At 43.9% G+C, this 20172-nt stretch overlaps 1 protein-coding gene across 1 annotated transcript; it reads left to right on the top strand.

The window, feature by feature from the left end:
• The first annotated feature begins 4012 nt into the window (after positions 1-4012).
• tmem170b (transmembrane protein 170B) lies at positions 4013-19819 on the top strand. The gene is made up of 3 exons (XM_040021035.1): positions 4013-4570; positions 12290-12460; positions 16170-19819. The coding sequence occupies exons 1-3, from the start codon at positions 4408-4410 to the stop codon at positions 16298-16300; spliced, it is 465 nt and encodes a 154-aa protein (XP_039876969.1). The 5' UTR covers positions 4013-4407; the 3' UTR covers positions 16301-19819.
• Positions 19820-20172: the final 353 nt, after the last annotated feature.

The raw sequence follows: 20172 nt of genomic DNA, 5'->3' as shown, positions 1-20172 counted from the left end.
TGGCTACGGATACCGACTACGGAACGGAGCAGTTGTCAGCCACCTCCTGTACATGGATGACATCAAGCTGTATGCCAAGAGTGAACGAGACATCGATTCACTGATCCACACTACCAGGCTATACAGCAATGACATTGGAATGTCGTTCGGACTGGAGAAGTGTAGTCGGATGGTAACAAAGAGAGGGAAGGTAGTCAGAACTGAGGGGATTGAACTACCAGAAGGCAACATTGCAGACATAGAGGACAGTTACAAGTACCTGGGGATCCCGCAGGCAAATGGGAACCATGAAGAGGCCGCTAGAAAGGCTGCAACCACCAAGTACCTGCAGAGGGTCAGGCAAGTCCTGAGGAGTCAGCTGAATGGTAAGAACAAGATCCGGGCCATCAACACGTACGCCCTGCCCGTGATCAGGTACCCTGCTGGGGTAATAGGCTGGCCAAAGGAGGAGATAGAAGCCACTGACATAAAGACAAGAAAGCTCCTTACCATGCATGGAGGGTTTCACCCCAAGTCCAGCACCCTGAGGCTGTACGCTAAGCGGAAGGAAGGGGGCCGGGGACTGGTGAGTGTCAGCACCACAGTCCAGGATGAGACAATGAACATCCAAGAATACATTGGGAAGATGGCCCCAACTGACCGAGTGCTCAGTGAATACCTCAGGCAGCAGAAACCCAAGAAAGAGGAGGGAGACGAGGAACCATCATGGAAGGAAAGGCCCCTGCACGGTATGTACCACCGGCAGATAGAGGAGGTGGCTGATATCCAGAAATCCTACCAGTGGCTGGACAAAGCTGGACTGAAAGACAGCACAGAGGCACTAATCATGGCAGCACAAGAACAAGCTCTGAGTACAAGAGCCATAGAGGCTGGGGTCTATCACACCAGGCAAGACCCCAGGTGCAGGCTGTGTAAAGATGTCCCAGAGACAATCCAGCACATAACAGCAGGGTGCAAGATGCTAGCAGGCAAGGCATACATGGAACGCCATAACCAGGTGGCCGGCATAGTGTACAGGAACATCTGTGCCGAGTATAACCTGGAAGTCCCGAGGTCAAAATGGGAGATGCCCCCAAGGGTGGTGGAGAATGACCGAGCTAAGATCCTGTGGGACTTCCAGATACAGACGGACAAGATGGTGGTGGCTAACCAACCGGACATAGTGGTGGTAGACAAACAGAAGAAGACGGCCGTAGTGATCGATGTAGCGGTTCCAAATGACAGCAATATCAGGAAGAAGGAACACGAGAAGCTGGAGAAATACCAAGGGCTCAGAGAAGAGCTCGAGAGGATGTGGAGGATGAAGGTAACGGTGGTCCCCGTGGTAATCGGAGCACTAGGTGCGGTGACTCCCAAGCTAGGCGAGTGGCTCCAGCAGATCCCGGGAATAACATCGGAGATCTCTGTCCAGAAGAGCGCAGTCCTGGGAACAGCTAAGATACTGCGCAGGACCCTCAAGCTCCCAGGCCTCTGGTAGAGGACCTGAGCTTGAAGGATAAACCGCCCGCAGGGGCGTGCTGGGTGTTTTTTTTATAATATTCTATATATATATATACTATATTATCTATAAACATACATACTTTATACATATACGATCAGGACAAACCATGTAGTTGCATTACCACTAGATCGGTAGGATCGGTGGAGTGAAAATAGGACAGCAACCTCTTTGCGCCTAAGAAACATCGGTGGTTGCTTGGTGATTGCATTGAACTTTATTGGTGCCTGAGACCAATTGCAAGTAGTTGCTGCAATCAGTTGGTTGCCTACAGGTTGAGCATGCAACTCCCTCAACTTTTGTGCAACCATGTACAACTGCAACTGGGAGTGCACAGGTTGTCTGGTGTGAGACAACCTGTCTCCAAACAATTGTGGTCCAACTTCAACTGATATCAATCACTCTGTGACCTGTCTTCCTCCTCTTACCCCACCGGTTGCAGCAATGGCCCCCCCTCCCTGACCTTGGTTCTGCTGGAGGTTTCTTCCTGTTAAAAGGGAGTTTTTTCCTTCCCACTGTTGCCAAAGAGCTTGCTCATAGGGCATCATATGATTGTTGAGATTCTCTCTGTTTTCTTGGTACTATTGTAGAATCTTTACCTTGCAATATAAAATGCCCTGAGGCAACTATTGTTGTGATTTAGCACTGTATAAATAAAATTAAATTGTATTGAAATTAATTACTGTCTAACTTAGAAATGCAGACAGATTGCCAAGATATTGCAGCAAATCTGAGTCAGTAAGCAAATGGTTAAAGGCTAATACATAGCACGCAACTTCTAGGTAGTAGTAATGAAGATTTGTTGCTGACAAGCTCCACCTTGTTGCATCAGTCTGTACTGTATTGTTGCACATCTCTTTGCAGTAGGGACTCAGCATTAACTCGTTGCCAACTGTTTGCTGACCATTCCTATTAATTCATATGAATCATTCATATTAATTTTACAGTTAAATCGCCATGTTGTAGAGGAATTTCTGTATCAGATGTATGAAGTTCTGGCTGGACTCTGAATGTAATGTGAATTTCACTTTACTATGGTGACATCTCCAAAGCTCCCAGGCAATACAAAAGTCAGCAAAAGCAAGCGTTCTTTTATTGTCACTGGTCATATAAGTGAATTTATAGTGCACTGTGCACTATAGTACAGACTCGGCGAACCAAAAGGATAACTTGTTACCTTTCAAAAACAATCATTTAAAACAAATATATCCAAAAATGTGACATGATTAGATTTAAAGAAATAATGTGACTACTTATTTTGGCTTCATTTGAAATGAAACGACTTACTGTGCTTTCGTCATACCTAATCACAGCTGAAATTGCCTGCTATGACTTGTTAATTTTGAGTTTTAGTCTTGTCCTTATTTGTGGATGCATAATAAACATATAGACTGATTTAAGCTACTACACTTATGTGTATCAAAAAGATTGCTGTTTTGGAGGAAAGTGTAAATAAAGTGTTAAACTTGCCTCCTGTCTCCTCTACAGTGAACGTTCTTTAACAGTACCCGTAATTGTATTTTCTTTTGTTGCACGAATCTCCTCGTGATCCAGCTGTCTGTTTATTCCCCCCTCTGTTTGCGTTTAGAGAAAGATCTAGAGATTTAAAAGATGTCAGATGTCAGACGCTTCCTCGCCCTCGTACCTCTGAACTGGGCCAGTTCGTCTTAAAATACTGCGCTCCTCAGAGAAATGTGCCAGAACATTCAGCGTCTACGTAACACCTTGTTCTCTCCATGCCTCCCCATATCACACTGTTATCTTCCTTTTTTTTAAACATCTGATATGAGATGATGATGAGGATAAAAAAAATGTGTAAAGGTTCACACTTTTTAAAATAGCTTTCACCTGCTCTGATTTCTGTCTTACTGGGTTTGTCAGACTGGCTCGCCACAGAGTTTTCTGAATATTTTATTCCATCTAAGTTAAAGCTCTAAATCAGATTTAAGCATTTAGGGGTTCTTTCTTCATATTACCAGATAACCCTGCCACTAATACCCTCTATTCCTCTGCTTACATTCATCCTGTCATATTATTTTTTTATATCAGGTGTTTCGGGGTGCCCAATAAGCGCCACCTTCCACTGACGTCATGACCAACGCTGCTTCTAAGGTCATTTAATTTTAATGTAGACTTAATTTTAATATCACAACAGTTGAAATAAAATAAACATTAATAAATCAACAAATAATACTTTTAGTATATATGGTATTTATTTATATATTCTCTGTTAAAGTAGTCTTTAGCATTAGCATTGATTTGGTTATTCGTTCAAGAGCTAACGTTATTACGTTGCCTAGCAACCAGTCTTTCGCTTTCTGCTGGCAAATACTGTATAACGTAAAATAAAAAATTAAAATAAAAACATTAAATCTTTCCACAGCGTCTAAAATGATATTTTTTATTTAGCTTTTGTCAAAATATTGCTGTTGTTATTATTAGTATTTTATTAATATCCTAATATTAGTCACAGTGCGTCGTAATCACGTTACAGCGTCCCCCTCGTAGCCGTCCCGAGCCGCCATCGCCACTACGCACGCTTTCTGCGCACACGCCACCGTGCTGTCCTTTGTTCCTCATTCATAAAGCGGCTTCACGAGCACGGGGATGTGTCACCGTGAACCCCTCGCACGAAAAGGACCGCTGGCCCTTTAAGGGTTATGTAGCAGGGCTAGCTGATGTAGGACGAGCCGACCGTGCGTTTCTCTGCTCGAGCTCCCGCTGCCATCCTCGTCATGGCCTCCGTACACCCGCCACCGACACCACCACCGAGGATGAACCGACCAGCCATCGACCCTTCCCTTCCCGGAGCGGAGACGGACGTCAAGCCGAAGCAGAGGCACCGGTAGAGGCGAGCCGCGCCGGGGAGAGCCGCCTCACATCCAAATGCCACCCCGGTTTCCTCATCCATGCCTTCGTTTAAAGCCAAGTACAGCTATACGATAAAGAGGGGTGCGAACCCGGGCGGCGGCGGCGGAAACATGACAACGGACAAGGATTATTCTCTTAATCTGTCGGTGCAGCAAGTGCTGAGCCTTTGGGTGCAAGGCTCGGCGCTGCACCACTTCACAGGTATGCGGAATGAAAGGTGCCGCTATTCTGCTGCTTCATTTTTTTTATTTTTTATTTAAATGTGTTCAGTGAAAAAGTCATCACCACCAGCAGCATGTGCAGCTTCCTTTTTAAAGAAGAATATATATAAATATCATTCAAATATATGTGGTCATTTTTCTTGTAGCCAGCAGGAAGGGCATGGCTGCTGTTATGCATAGGGGGCATCTGTGTGCCACCTTTCCATCCCACCTCCCCATCTCTGTCTCTGCAAGCTGGTGTGTTTTATTGGTGATGCTGGGCCTGAACCACAACATCAACAAAACAAAACAAAATCTCACTCTTTTATTCAGGAGTCCGTCAGGAAAAATAATGACAACATTCGGCTAATTAATCTTTCTGCTTCGTGAATGCGTAGTAAATGTGGCCTCCTCCCCCTCCTTTGTCTTTCAGTAAAGGGGCAATTAGAGGGAGGGTCCTCTTAGCGGGCAGGGATGCTGTCTGGGATGGTCCTGACTCTAGAAGTAGTGAGGCTGAGTTCAATTCCCTGTTTTATTTGAATGCAGTTGAGCCAGAGCATGTCTGCTTTGATATCGAAGGTAATATGCAGCTGTAAATACGAGATGAGGGCATCTCTGCGGGCTGATGGCTGAACTGTCACTTGTTGATACAGATGATTGAGCTGCTACCATCAATTATGTGCTTTGTACCAAAACAAAATGCTTACAAGATGACTTTCTTCCTCCTTTTTTATTTGTAAGGAGGTTTAAGAAAAGTGGAAGAAATGCATGAAAGTTCCTATGACACAAAAACAGATCACGGGGCACCAAAAAAAGCAATGTGTGGGCATTTTATCTCATCTTTCCAAGCAGAATGAACTTCCTCAGCAAGAAATATTATTACTTGCCAGCTGTTCAAAGCATTGTCATCACTTTTCTTTTTTCTTTTTTTGAGGAAGTGGACGGGGGACCGTGTGTGTTGCACATTATAGGAATTCTTGCATTTCACTCTGCAAAGTGAGGAGCCGGACGTGTAGTCATGGCTGGCTTGGCACAGACCGGTTGTCTAATATGCAGCTGACATCCTGTGTTGAGAAACACATCATGCAGGGATGGAAGGGGAAAAAAAGGCACAGTTGATCACGCTGACTCAGCAGGAAGTTTCAGTGCAATGTAGAAGTTTGTGGTATCTGAGCTGCAGCGGTGAGAAGAGAGCTGTGAGGAGCTAACGCCCCGGGGCTTTACAGAATACTGTTCACAAATCTCACACCTGACCCCCCCCCCTAAACCCCACCGTTCAGCACACAGGTGAAAAACGACCTCTTGAGACATTAAAGAAGGTCAGGGGGGACAGTTGGGGAGCCCTGAACGGATAGATAAACTTTTATCTGTGCCCCTGGGGAGTGCTTCCTGTTTATGAGGCGTGCGCAGCAGGCGGTTTCACTTCAGAAAACCAGTGAAAAGAACATATTTAAATGTGAACAGCTACTTTGAAATTGACTCACTTTGATGAATCACAGCCAATAAAAACATGCTGTTCTTGTCACTCATTTATTATCTATCTGTGGGATTTGTGGTACGATTGAGATGCATTTAAGGAAGTGCCATTTACACACAGACCTTTCCGATGTCAGAGTGTGTAACTTTAGAAATCTGATGATCAGATAAATATCCAATTCTTAATCCAGCATGCACCAGATGCTGTTAATCTGCCGATTGCTAATTGTGTGGCGACACAGGCAGAACAGCAGAGCTGCTCATGTGCAGCTCATGAGGAGAAAGGAGGAAGAGCAGAGACACGCCAGCGTAATGCATTGCATATGCATAGATATTTACCAGCTGGAGGGCACTGAAATGTATTTAACCTCATTTATTACAGCAATGAGTGCTTTAGCCTGTCTTGATTAGAGTAAATAAGTGTATGAATATCGGTTAAACAGGGAAACTCATACAACATCATGTTTATTTTGCGCTTTTATCCCTTTTTTTGTTTTGTTTTTTTACCAGCTTTGGTCTTAGAAAATGAAAAATATTCAATGCATTAGCCTACTTGGGGGGTGGTTAATTGACACCCAGCGGGTTAATGAACTTGCAATAGACTTGCAGAAATCCTGTATTATCAGTTCACAATAATAATGTCAAAAGGCTTTCTTAGTTTTAATTGTTTGCCTGCTGTGATTACGCGATGATCAGATTGCTAAAAAGTCATTTTATTATCTCACACGGTAACATGTTGTGTAGCTGTTCTTCGTGTAAAGCTAATCAGTTGTGTTCACTCTGCACGTTCCCTGATCTGCAGCTTTTTAGCTCAGCATGTCTGGTGTTTAGCTGTTTGCTTTAGCCTTTATCTCTTTGCAAACAAGCACACAAAAGCAAAAAGAGCTCAGGTGAAGCTGTAAAACATACACACAAAAACAGAAAGCGCAACTTGGCTGCTCGGTTAAAGGTCCAGATATTTCTGTCAGGAGTTGGCAGACAACTAAACAGAAGGTATAGTGGAGTTTAGCAGGTTCAGATAAAAGCATCGAGTCTATGTATGGGCACATGCAGCTATATTAGGAGTTAAAGCTTTGTGTGAATGCCAAGCAGCAACCTTCAGGATTTAAAAACATTGCACCAATGCTGAAGTGGCAAAAGCTGCAGTTCCTCCAGTGGCCACTTGAGGCTTTCTCCTAAAACAAGTCAATCCCCATAGACTCCTGTGTTAAAATAAACTTTAAAGCATTAAAAGCATCTTTACAGCCTCAGTGGATGTTTCCCCACGTCATAACTATCAACACAGGCTTAAATTTCCTTTTCTTTCTTTCTTTTTGTAAATAAATCTATGCATCTGGATGCTAAAGTGAAGATCGTGGTCGCTTTGAGTGACAGGCGTTCCCAAGGCACCTGGATTTGATCACAGTCTGCTGGGCCTCACCTCCACTGCCATGTTTGTGCTGTTGGTGCCTTTTGGAGCATTTACAGTGGCATTATCTTATTGGTCTTTTACTTTGCACTAATTAGCAGGTATGCTTTTCTGTGTGGTGCATGTGTACAGTTTAACGATACATCACGTCATAGTAGCTCGGTTCTCCGAAAAAGAAGAAGCATCATCCGAAATGGAATCAACATTAGCATAGTCCTCTTCTTGTTCTGCATCAGGGGACAGAGTCACTGCCAGATGTGTCAGGCTGGCTCTCCCTCTCTCCACGTTTGGACAAACCCATCCTTCGTCGTCTTGAGAGGTGAACTCGGCAGCCTTCTGCTTCGAGAAGCTGCGGCTTCAACGCGGGAATGGTTCATGTTCTGCAGCCGCCTGTGTACTCCAACCTCTGACGAGGCACCAAATACACGAGCCCCTGCTTTTTTTAAAATTCTGTCCTGTTGACAGGCGAGCTCTAAAGCCGCCGTGCTGACAAAGACCTCGGCCTGTAGTTGCGGATTAGCAGAAGTTAATACTGTGCTCTCACTGTGTTTTAGCCTGTGTTCGCTCCTATCTCTGAACATGACACAGCACTTTACTGCACTCATTTCTCACCCCATAGGTGCTTCTTCATAGCCGTGACCACCTGCGCTGCCTGCTGTCCCCTGAAACTAAATGTGCACCTCACCTTCCAGCATCTGCTGCAATGCAAAAAAAATTAGCTGCCATGGATAATTTTAGTCGGCTGAGATAAATAACGAGCCTCGTGTCTCCACTGAACATTTCACCCGACCCATTTTCTCTCTAAATCGAGCTTGTAATTCATCAAGAAATGCAACAGATTTCCTCCAGCTATGCTATTAAATATTATTCTGACCAGCATGACAGGTTACTGTTACAGAAGAGAGATCACGCTGACATTTGGTCCTCAGTAGGTGTCCGGGTCAGGCTCCATCCATCAGTGATGGTGGAAGACTATACGGATTATTTAATCAGTAAGTAGAAACACAGAGTATCCCAGCTGTCCTCTCCATTTGTGAAATTTTTGGCGAAGTTGATCTCACTGAACCCTGAACCCTTACATATTGAATCTAACCGTGAGGTTTAGAGGAGAAACTTCTAGCATTTGCGGCCAATCAGCTTACCTGCCATTCACCGTTAGTTACGTTGAACTCCGCATTTTTCTTTTCTTTTTCTCAGACTTCTGCTCACCAACTCATTCCCTTAACTACACATAAACTAATGGTGTTTGTGATTGTCTGTTTAACCTGTGGATGTCTGTAGTTCTTTAGACCGAGTGGGCGATATCACAGTCTGTGTGCGATGATGTTAGCATTGCATAACCTCCTCCAGGATCTTTGAGTTTCATCTTTTCCAGCCTGCATTAAAGGCCGGCTCTCTCTACACGATCCTGAATCCTGATCAGCTTTCGTGTCGTCGGGGGCTACAGTTAAGCGGCGCTCTCTCTCCCTGTACTTCCTGTATGTGTGTCACTCTTAACTCTTGGGTCCCATCACAGATATCACTCTCTCCTCTGCTGCTGGATGCTTGCAGAAAGACAGCAGTGGATACACTGCAGCGTGATCTGCGTGCTCAGTCATTTAAGACAAAAAGCCATTGTGTTACTCCGCTGTCACGTCTCTCTCCGCCTGGCCCGGCGCTCGCCTGCCGGATCAATAAGTAGATGTAGGCACTCAGTGGACTGTGGAGGAGCTCGGTTAAATGGATATGCTAAAGAGGTCCTCGTGTCCCAGAGCTCTGAGAAATACTTGGTAATAGAATTGGGCGTTGTGATGTTTACACTGCAAAATAATGTCACGTTTCCTGTTTGCATCGCGCCCACACACAGACAGCATTGCCATGCTTCGGCTGGGTCATCCTTTCTCTCTTGGTGTCTTTTCTTCTTCAGTTATCTCACGGCCAGCTGGCTCCTTCTGGCTCCCACGGTGCCAGGGGTTCAACCAAAGGCCCCTCGCTGGCAAAGTGCAATGAAGCCAGAGCCTTTTTAGACAAAGCTGGCCTGTGCCACAGAAAGACAGGGAGAACGAGGAGGAGGAGGAGGAAGAGTGTGATTTTTAAATGCTGTTTACTGTTCTCATTTTCAGTGGAGTCCGTTATAACGGCAGCACAGTCTGGACCCTGCAGGGTGCATTATGTGTATTCTAGGAGAACAGTCGTGTTTGGTGGAAGCTAATTAGATGATTTTGCTGGCATTTTAGGAATTATCAGCATTTTTAGTTTGCAGACGTTTGTTTCTACGATTACATTTTTTTTTTTTTCAGAAAGCTTATCTCCAGTCAGGATGGTCACAAAAGGCGGCCGTACGCTATTGTTTCAGACGAGATTTTCCATTTACCGCTTCATGTCGGGCTCGCTGTCTGAAATGTCGCTCTGAGCGGTTTTATACATCTCCGCCACGGGTCCATCGCCACGGTCGGCTGCCTCTTTGATGAGGCTTGACTTAGACGGTGGCTGCTGTAGATTGAAATCCTCCCCTCGCCTCACAGACGTGCAGAGGCGGCTGTAGCTCTGCATCTTGGCTGAGCTGCAGTGTTTCATCTTGGAAGCAGTCTTTATAAGCAGTAAATGTGAATTTTTTCAAGACTAGAACGGCATATTATAAGTTGTGTCTTCCCCCTCGGGATCACTTATTGTCGGCGTTTGTTTGCATGAAGCTCTTTTGTTCAGAAGAGCTTCTTATCACTAATGCGGCTCAGTAAGGTGAAGGCCTGCCTCCCACCACTGCATGACTCTGAGACAGTAATTCACGCTTTTATTACCTCTCTTAGACTTTCGTAGCTCTTTATTTGTCGGCTCTGATCAGTCGTTACTTCGTTGTCAGCAGGCTGTAGAAAATGCAGCAGCTCGCCTTTAGACAGGAAAGAAACATGGTGATCACACCTTTTCTGGCCTCCTTACACTGTCTTCCTGTCCATCAGGATCCAGTTTAAAATTTACTTGTTTTTAAAAGCCTTATTGGTTTGGTGCCACCTTACTTAACAGAACTTTCGGAGCCTCTGACCAGATAGTCCAGTCCAGGCTTAAAAGCAAAGTCTACAAGGTCTTTGTAGCGGCAGCTCCTAACTTTTGGAACAACCAAACTTCCCACGTACAGCTCAGTCATTTTAAAACAACTGCTTATTCTTGTTTTCTTTTAGGTCTAGATGAGCAGGATAGCCTGATGCAAATACGGCCTTATTTAATTAGTTTTATTTGTTGATTTTTATTGTGTATTTGCTGTTTATTTATTGACTGTATATTTTTTTATAACCTGAGGTTGTTGCTGAAAGCTGGGATAAAGTTTATTGAGATGGTTAAAAAAAAATTAAAGCAGCTGATGTACAGATATCCCACTAAGCCCCTGCTTCTGTCTGTGTTCAGGTTGCAGTAGTAAATAAGCAGCTTTTATCTATAAAGCAGGTTTTCTGTTACAAACCTGTTGTCTTTAAGTCCTGTTTCAAGTTTCATGTGTAATCGACGTTATGCAAACCAAAGCTGACCTTTATATGTAAATGCAGCTATTTCACTAAAATAAAGGAAGCAAAATAAATCACAAGGGCTTAAATCACCGTTTCCCAGTATCGTTGTTTTGATCATTGTGATGTCAAATCAAATCACTGTACATCAAGGATGGACACGATCACTGCTTTAAAACGTAATTAGATTAAATCAAGCTTGTAATTTATCAATAAGTGCAACAGACAGACTCTGACTAAGAATTCAAATGTTATTTTGGCCAGAGTTTTACAGAGACCATTACAGATTTATCCACTGAAGGCAGATTTCACTGACATTTGGTCCTCGGTGGGTGTCGAGGTCATCCATCTGTGTTTGTGCTCCATGATGGTGGAAGGAATATTCAGAAGTCCCAACACAACTGTGTTAAAGTGCTCCAACACAAGGAAAAGCATTGTAAAAGTATAGAAAAAGAAAAGCGAAGCCTTAAACGTGCTTTCTGTTTACAGACCAGCAGGAGGCGACTTTTATATATACTCTGTGAAACGGTCAGAAACACATAAAAACATTCAAAGCTGGGACCAGTCTGCTTCAGGATGGTTTCTTTGGTAAACAATTCATAATTCATTTTGTAAGTGAAAGCTGCTTCTGTTCCTCAGATCGATATTTAATTTCATGCTTCACCAGAAATGAAAGTACTCTGTTAAAGTCATATATATTAGAATAGGGGATTGTTGTTACTTTAATGTGCCAGCTGACTGATTTTAAAATGGTGATGTAAACCAACAAATAGGAAAAAAAGTAGTCTTTATGTTTGCAGTAACTATCATTATACATCATCATTGTTATTAACCAGTAAATATAAAAAATGTGAAAATGTAAAACTATTTATTTCAGTGCAAGCAGTGATTTCTCTAATTTGTTGCCATGTTTGATGTTCAGGCTAAAAAAAATGTAATTGTCTGATTAATATTTATGAAACTAATCGATAATTTATTTGCTGCAGTTGTTACATTAAGAACCCCTTAAGACATTATACCATACTGTACTGTAGTATATACTTATACTACTATGTGCTATACTTGTACTATATCTGGAGCAACTACGCATTGTGTTCGAGAGATATTACCTGATATTTAACTTCTGAGGCTGGGCTGTACTTTTATATAATACTATAATATAATAGATGGTGCAGGTGGTCAGTTTAACCTTAATTCAGCGAGTAAAAGAAAAAAGCATTTAGATGAGAAAACATTTCAGCACACTGCCCCCTGCTGGTGAAAGCTTTTGCTAAATTGTACGTAGAGCACCTTTAATGTAAGCGGTAAATCCTGTGCTTTCAGGCTGTATCTGATCTGTGTTGTTGGCTCTCTCTCCCTGCAGAGATGTGGTACTGGGTCTTCCTGTGGTGTCTCTTCTCCTCGCTCTTCGTCCACGGGGCGGTGGGGCTGCTCATGTTAGTCATGCTGCAGCGCCACAAGCGGGGACGCCTCATCACCCTGGTGCTGGTCAGCGTGGGTTTCCTGGCCTCGCTCTCCGGAGGCGTCATCACTAGTAAGCCCATTTACTTCCCCTTTTGTTTTCTTGCTGACGGGTTATTTTTAGAGCGACCTCAGAGTGCGGCGTTCAGCACCCAGAAGGAGACGTGAGGTGACAGGAAAGCAGAGCGAGCGCTGGGTGAGGTGACCGTGTGTTAACTCGTGTCAACTAGAAGAAAACAGAAGCTGACAGAGAGACATGGAGGAGGAAGATTTTTAGACTAATCTGCTTCTGTGTTTACCTGCCTGTTTGTTTATGTGGCCCAGGAAACTTCAACGTGTCGGCACGATAAGGGTTCATTTAATTTAACAACATTTTTGTGATTGGCTGGACTGTTGTCGCTGGTAGGAAGAGTTTGCACCCAAAAAATACCAACCAGAAACACACACACACACACACACACACACACAAATGACCTAAACACTAACTTTGAAGATATTCCCCAAACAACAAGAACATTTAAAGGTACATTTTGTAAAATCCCTATTCAGATTTTTTTTTTTAAATTCACACCACTGAGTGTTAGATTCGTCTATGCACCTTAACAAAGACCTCTAACTAATCTTCACCTGACTATTACAACGTTTTATGTTAAGAAATCAAGGATATACTGTCCACTTTCACTCTGTCTCTTAAGCAGTCAGTGGTCCAACCAACCATCCCAGTGATGTAATGTTCTGTACGGGCACAAGTTCAGTATCTTTCCCATCTTTGCTTCCTCCTGGGCTACAGTTACTGCCCCCCCCAGCTAGGCAGCCTCCCATCCAAGTACTAACCAGGCCCACCCTGGCCAAGATCAGCAGAGATTGGGCGTGTTTAGGGTGGTATGGCGATGAGCTGTGACATGCTAGTATAAAGTTAACAAATTACACTCCTACCTGGTCTTTGAGCTGCTTGGAGAAGTCTGGCGTGTTTCCTGTTTTTGTTCCAAATGCTCAAACGATTTAAATGTGGGTGTTTAGTCTTTTGCTTGAAGCAGACTTTTAGCTGCATCTACAGATTTTCTACATGTTGCTGTTCATCAGATGTCTGCAGTAACCTCAGAACAAATGGGGAAAAACAAAAAACAAAATACAGTCTTATTTCTTGACACCACCCCACTTTAAGTTAACAGTCAGTTCCTTTAGTCAAGTCTAAGAGCTACATCATTACATCCAAGTGAATGTGTTAAGGTTTGGGCGGCTTTGAGACAAATTCTCAAGTAGCGACAGGCTGTTACAGTCACAGTAGGGAAAACAATGGTTGGAGAATGGAACGCAACCAAAATGAACGCAGCTGACAATTTGATGAGTCAAGACAGCGATAAAACAGCAATAAGATGAAGTCTGTCTGTGATTAGATGGGGTGCAGTCAGTCGATTGAAAGTGGTGGAAAGTAAGCATGCATCCTCAGGCCAGGAGCTGTTGGTCGCTGCAACTACTCACTCAGAGCAAAACATTTTTCTTTTCCTTTTTCTAGTCGCAAAAAAGGTGCTGTCCTATTTTTACTCTAATGTGACTGATCCATTAGGGTAAGAAGGTAAGAAGTCCCAGTGCACCTCAGGTCACGTTCCCTGCAGAGTCCATGGGTATCACATTTCAGCACTAATGATGATACCTGCAAGTCTGCATTAGAAATGAGGGGCAGCGGATCCTTGAAGACCAGGGGTAATTAGTCTGAGGCCATCTAATTCATCTCTCTTTGTTAACACTTAATATAACACAGTAGAGTGGTGCAGATAGTTATCTATAATACATGATGACATCTGTGGTGACTGTGAAGTAAAAATACCCTAAAATACTCTAAAAAGGCAGAAATCAGGAATCGTTAATCATTTATTTTCTACTGTGAATCAAAACGGTGAGGAAATCTGTTCGCTGTCTGCACGTTTTAATAACTGGCACTTGTTTTCATTGTTATACCAGGTGTGATATGTTATCTTGAGCTAGGACAAATATCAGTATTTTGTATCCAATACAGTGGGGCAAAAAAGTATTTAGTCAGCCACCGATTGTGCAAGTTCCCCGACCTAAAATGATGACAGAGGTCAGTAATTTGCACCAGAGGTACACTTCAACTGTGAGAGACAGAATGTGAAAAAAAAAAATCCATGAATCCACATGGTAGGATTTGTAAAGAATTTATTCGTAAATCATATTTTTTAAACACAAAAATATTCACTTTATTCTTTTTTTAAACACTGCAGGTGAAGCTGATATCCAAGCTTTGTTTATTTGCCTTTACCTTCCCCTCACTGTATCAGAGTGTGAGCACAGGGTGTGTAAATAGACCTGCGTCTATCGTAGTGTAGGGCTCTGTGGATGACTCACTCACCGTCACAGATGTGAGCTGGTGCCCCAAAAATAGAAAAGCCGCTTTATTATTAATGTGTAGCAATCAGAGTGAGCTAGACTATTGACAGCGTCACCAGCCATGTGTACGCGAGCCCGGCACAAAATCAGAGTGTGTGTTTGTGTGTGTGTGTGTGTGTGTGTGTGTGGAGACTGCAAAGGCAGCAGTCGCAGCTGAGTAGAAGTAAAAGAAAGGTCATGCAGCACAGAGGAAATGTCAGCCTTTAATAGTTGTTTAAAGTCCTTTTCTATAACATTAAATGTCCAGGACTCTGATTTGAGCTACAGTTTAGAGTCTACAGGCCTCAGTTGACATGTTACATGTTTAAGTTTATGTTGTGTTTGGAAGGTTTTGCATGATGGAACAGCTTCGTGTGTTTCAACTAAGCAAACCACAAGACTTCTGGCACATTGTCCTTTAGACAAATGAGTCCAAATCGGAGATGTTTGGTAATAATGCAAAGTGCATAATATCAGCAGCACAAATAAATGTTATTGTCATGCACAATGGAGGAGGCGTGATCCTTTGGGCTTGGTTTGCAGCCAAAGGGTCCGGGCACCTTCCAGTGCCAGACTGAACACTAAACCCCTGTTGATACTAAAAGCTGAAGATTTAGACACAGAAACCAACCTCTTTCTCTTTTCAATCAGGACACACGTGCAATTTTTCTTTTAGTTTTTAATACAAACACAAAGCAAAGATGAGAATCACTCCGACTTTAAAGCCAGTGTGATGCTACTTTAGAAATACTGGTTTTCCTTCTGCACACATTATTTTTTCTTTCTATCCGCCTGACGTGCAGATTACTGAAGAGCCTCTTGTAACGCATGTAACAACATGATATAACTCTAATCTAATTGCTGAGTATAGCACAGTGACCTGTTACATTACTGTTACTGAAAAATGTAACGTGATCACTTTGTTTTCTGTAAAAGCAGCAGAGATTGCATCCTCCACACAGTAAATATGATAACCTTGATGAAGGGAGGATTCGCTGGAGCGCTGCTGGTAGCTTTAACTGATAAACTTTGTTTAGATTTTCTCGGCCTTCGAGTCCAGCAGTTTAAAAATAGCTCACTCGGCTTTGGTGCCTGGATTAGAGAAACGTCCTCTCCTGCTGTTTGTCTCAATCACGACTAGACGGACAGCGTGCAGTGAGAACTGCTGCAGGAAGAGCAGCGAGTCCGCTCAGAGTGTGGCCGCGAGGAGGCATGCACGAACGCTCCTCCATCACTGACAGAAGGGCGAGACCAGGAGGGACATGTTTGTCCGCTGATCCCCTGACTGTGGATGTTCAGTTGGGTTTAATGGTGACAGGCAGCTGTGTGTGTGTCTTTCTCTTTGCCAGATCTTGTATTAGCATTGACTTTTAAATTTTTTTTATCTCCCTCAGGCGCGGCCGTGGCGGGCGTTTACCGCGTGGCGGGGAAAGGCATGGCACCGCTGGAGGCGCTGGTGCTCGGCGTGGGCCAGACCACCCTCTCCGTCGTCATATCCTTCTCGCGGATCCTGGCCACGCTGTGAAGAAAACCCATGACGGGGTGAAAGCGGGCAAACCAAGCCGGGCAGAGACTTTAGGCCTGCTTTTATGGAAGGACATGAGGCACAAGTCCTCTGGACCTTTTGAGGGCCGGATCCAGGGTAGAGCGCCCCCCCAGCATCTCTGCACTGTGCAGGAAGATCGTCATCGTGTCAGAGAGCAGCGCCGGGCGGAGGCTCGGCCTCAGCTTCTGGACCTGAAAGCCATGTTTCTGAGTTTCCAGAGTTATGCCACTTCTTCGTGCCAAAAGCCTTCTCTGTGAAAACAGCAAGCCTCGGTGGCCGACTGACTCTCAAAGGCTTTCTGTTGAACTTTTGAGGGAGGAGGGAAAAAAAATCTATTTTTTAAACAGCGACCTGTAATCGTGAGCTGATGATCTCCTTTGGCGATCGGAACAAAAGTTCGGCAAACAAACAAAAGAACAGCAGTAAAACACCTTCATCAGTATTGAACCGCCGCCGCGCCTCTAGGCCTGCATACAGCTTCTCGCTCCTTCTCCTGAGATGGCTCGAAAGCCGCAGCATCCGACTCACGAGCAGGAAGAAGCTTTGAATTTTTGCACTTTGTAAATGTTGGCGAAGTGGCAGAGGAAAACCAGCATGTGATGATCGATTTTAAAGCGTGCCAACAACAACTCTGAGCGGAGTCAGAGGAGTAGTTTGGGGAGTGTGTTTATTGGCTTTCTTCCACAGACAGAGAGAGAGGATGAGATCAATGTCACTCTGATGTCTTTACTGTAAACAAAGGTGGAGCCGGGAGACAGTAAAGTTATCTACCTGCATCTGATTTATCTCTATTAAACAATATAACATAACATAATATAACAGGACATAATGATAATCGAGTTGCAGGAATTTGCTGTAATAATAAAAATATTTTCATTCGAAAAGTTGGAAAAGAACCAGATTAGAGAAAAGAAACGGAAATTTGACCATCCAGTATTTCCAGTGTGTGTGAGGCAAAAGTAGGTGTACCTGTGCTGTCAGTATGCAGGTTTTACGCCCATGAGCAGCAGTAAAGGCAGCTAAGCGTTCCTGTAATCATCGATCAGTCCTGCGCATCAACTCGGAGGGGTTTTTAGCCCATTCTTCCGTACAGGAGCGTTCAGACTCTGAGATTGCGGCGCGTTTCCTCGTGTGAACGCCTCGCTTCAGGTCTTACTTCGGTATTTTCAACACATGACCTTTATTTTTCTTTGATCCTTCTTTGAGGTTCAGATCACGCACGCCTTCCTGCTGAGAGGCAGCGGGCCAGGCTCAAACCTTGACACCCCTCTTACATTTTACCCTCTAACGTCCCTCTAACACAGTGGTAGGGAACTCCACGCCTCGAGAGCCTCGAGAGCTGTTGGTCAACACACCTGAATCAAATGATTAGTTCATTACCAGGCCTCTGGAGAACTTCAAGACATTGAGGAGGTCATTTAGCCACTTAAATCAGCTGTTTTGGATCAAGGACACATCTAAAACCTGCAGGGACACCGGCTCTCGAGGCCTGGAGTTCCCTACCCCTGCTCTAACGTGTTTGATAGATCCCCTTTGTTTAAATAAATACACCTGATTGGCATCCTGTTGACTGAAAACATCCTTAGCTTCATATTCACGGTACAGACATCAGAGGGGCATCATCAAAACTTTTAGCAAGAAGGCGAATAAACGGTTTGTTGAACAAAACAGGAGGCGTCTGTAATAGGGAGTGATTTGGTTTGGCTCTTTATAGATTAATTCTTCCTTATTCAGGGTAAGAGGAGTAAAGGTGCGTCAGCATTGAAAAGGGTCACTTTGCTGCTTGAGAATCAGCATATTCCCAGAGAAATCGCTCCGAGTGAGTCTGTGAGTCCTGCAGGTGCAGATTTTCTGGAGCCCCGGTCCTCCTCGGCTCACCGTAGTGCTGCTTATGTCTGCACTGTTTCAGTATAAACTCCCCGTGGAAAGCCATCCCTCCCTCCCCGGAGAAGGTCACAGATTGTGCTGCTCTGATGTAATTTTCTTCTTCTTCTTCTTCTTCTTCTTCTTCTTTTATTCTATGCCTACTTTTTTCTTTATTGTTTTGTTTATGAACCCATGCTCCTTAAGTTTAACTTTGCACGTTGCACTGACTTTAATCTGCCTTGTTTTAGATCAGTGTGCATTGACCCGATGCTATACACACGCAGACACAGATTATGATGATGGTGATGATGCTTTGGAAAAAAACAAAATAATGTGAAGACTGTGCTCGAAGTTACTGTATGTAGATGCCAGACACAGGCGGTGCTGAAGAAAGTTCAACTTTGCCCAAACCTTCACCCAGGAGGTCGAAATACCAAAGTATCGCTCACAGTCTAGCTTTACTCATCCCGTTTTCTCATCTTACTGACGTCAACATAAAGAGTTAGTGGTTTTATGTACTTTTTAGGGACATTTGCACATTCAAAAAGATGCTCGTGCTGTTCAGATTGTGTGATTTTTATTTCTTTTCTTTTTTTTGCGGTTTTGTGGCTCTGAAGGTAAATTATGTAATGATGTAACAGTTTACCTTCACTACCAGCTCAGCACACAGGAGGGCGATATTGCACTGGAATGAAGTAGCAGCAGGAGCCTGAATACCTGTGAGATGATTGTGGGGTTTGGAAATATTGAACAAAAAAAAAAAGGTAAACGACCTGAAGCCCCTCCCCCTGTTTATTTTCTTCCTGTACCGCTGGGTTGCTCTGCACGTGGTCTGCACCGCTCGTTTGAATGTGTAAGCTCAGCCTTCAGGGACCAATCGTGACTCACCTGCTGTCGGTGAAATCTGTTTCTGCGGGCACTTTGTGCATGTTCGTATGCGGCTCACAGGAGACTGATGAGCATCGTTGTCGCCGTGTTCGGTGTCGGTCTGCGCAGTCGTGCTTGTGACTAGAATAAAAGGATTTCCATGTGTTTTCTTTCATTGCGCTGGTGGTCGGAGAAGGGGTGTGAGGACCTACTACAAGTGACAGCAGTTTTACTGTCTTTACATAAAGTGATTTTTTTTTTTAAAACTGCAAGAATGGACTCGATGCTGTCAGATCTGCACATCCAGAGCTGTACATAGCCGCAGTGTGCTTCATAAACAAACTAACCGCTGAATAGCATTCGCACCCGGTGCCATTACTGGTCATGACGGATATATGTGTGTGTTTTTCCGCTCCAGGTTCTGTGATTGAGCCGTGTGACCGTGAGTGTGCGCTGTAATATCTAAAGGAGACACCCAGCAACTAATAATCCCCTCTAGACTTTTAAAAAAAGTAACGCCATCACGCTGCAGGGAGACACCCAGCTCAATAATCCTGTCTCTTTCAATAGGCTTATGATAGAAGCTGCACCCACCATTCGTACCAACACAGCCACCACCTCAAGTCTGCTGCTGCCCAAATGCCACAAATCCCGCCCCCCTCTCTTCCCAACCCCGGACACATACTGTGTACCCGCCGCTGTGGCTGCATGTGCAACGCAGCTCAGGTAACATGTGAATGGACTAACATGGACAATCCACCCAGAGACAAAGCTGTACATAAAACCCAAAGTGGCACTTCTCCTGTAGATAATGTACAATATCTTCTTTTTTAATTTTGTACCAGCCAAACTGCTGATATTTATAACTATTGCCTATTTATGTACAAACTGTTCTCCTGTACATACTCAGCAGGCGGTTGAAATAAAAATCTTTTGCAGCATAAAAAGCTCAGGAGTGTTGTTTCTGCTCTTTATGGATCGTCTTTGTCTCACAGCACAAACAGGAGGAGTGTGGAGGAACCTGGTGATAATGTTATGATATGTGTATCATATTTAATGCATCAGTTTTTGATACCTCTACATCATCAGTGTGATTTGTCTTAACTGCAACCCCGTTA

Source organism: Simochromis diagramma, unplaced genomic scaffold, assembly GCF_900408965.1.
Source record: "Simochromis diagramma unplaced genomic scaffold, fSimDia1.1 OVJJ01000753.1, whole genome shotgun sequence".
In the NCBI taxonomy this organism is placed as follows: domain Eukaryota; kingdom Metazoa; phylum Chordata; class Actinopteri; order Cichliformes; family Cichlidae; genus Simochromis; species Simochromis diagramma.
Note: the sequence above shows the minus strand (reverse complement) of the source record. Positions and strands in the feature narration are given on the sequence as shown.

Coding starts and splice junctions, on each gene's coding strand:
- tmem170b (XM_040021035.1), top strand. CDS start 4,408: ATGCCTTCGTTTAAAGCCAAGTACAGCTATACGATAAAGAGGGGTGCG. Junction 4,571..12,289: donor GGCGCTGCACCACTTCACAG/GTATGCGGAATG, acceptor CTCTCCCTGCAG/AGATGTGGTACTGGGTCTTC. Junction 12,461..16,169: donor CTCCGGAGGCGTCATCACTA/GTAAGCCCATTT, acceptor TATCTCCCTCAG/GCGCGGCCGTGGCGGGCGTT.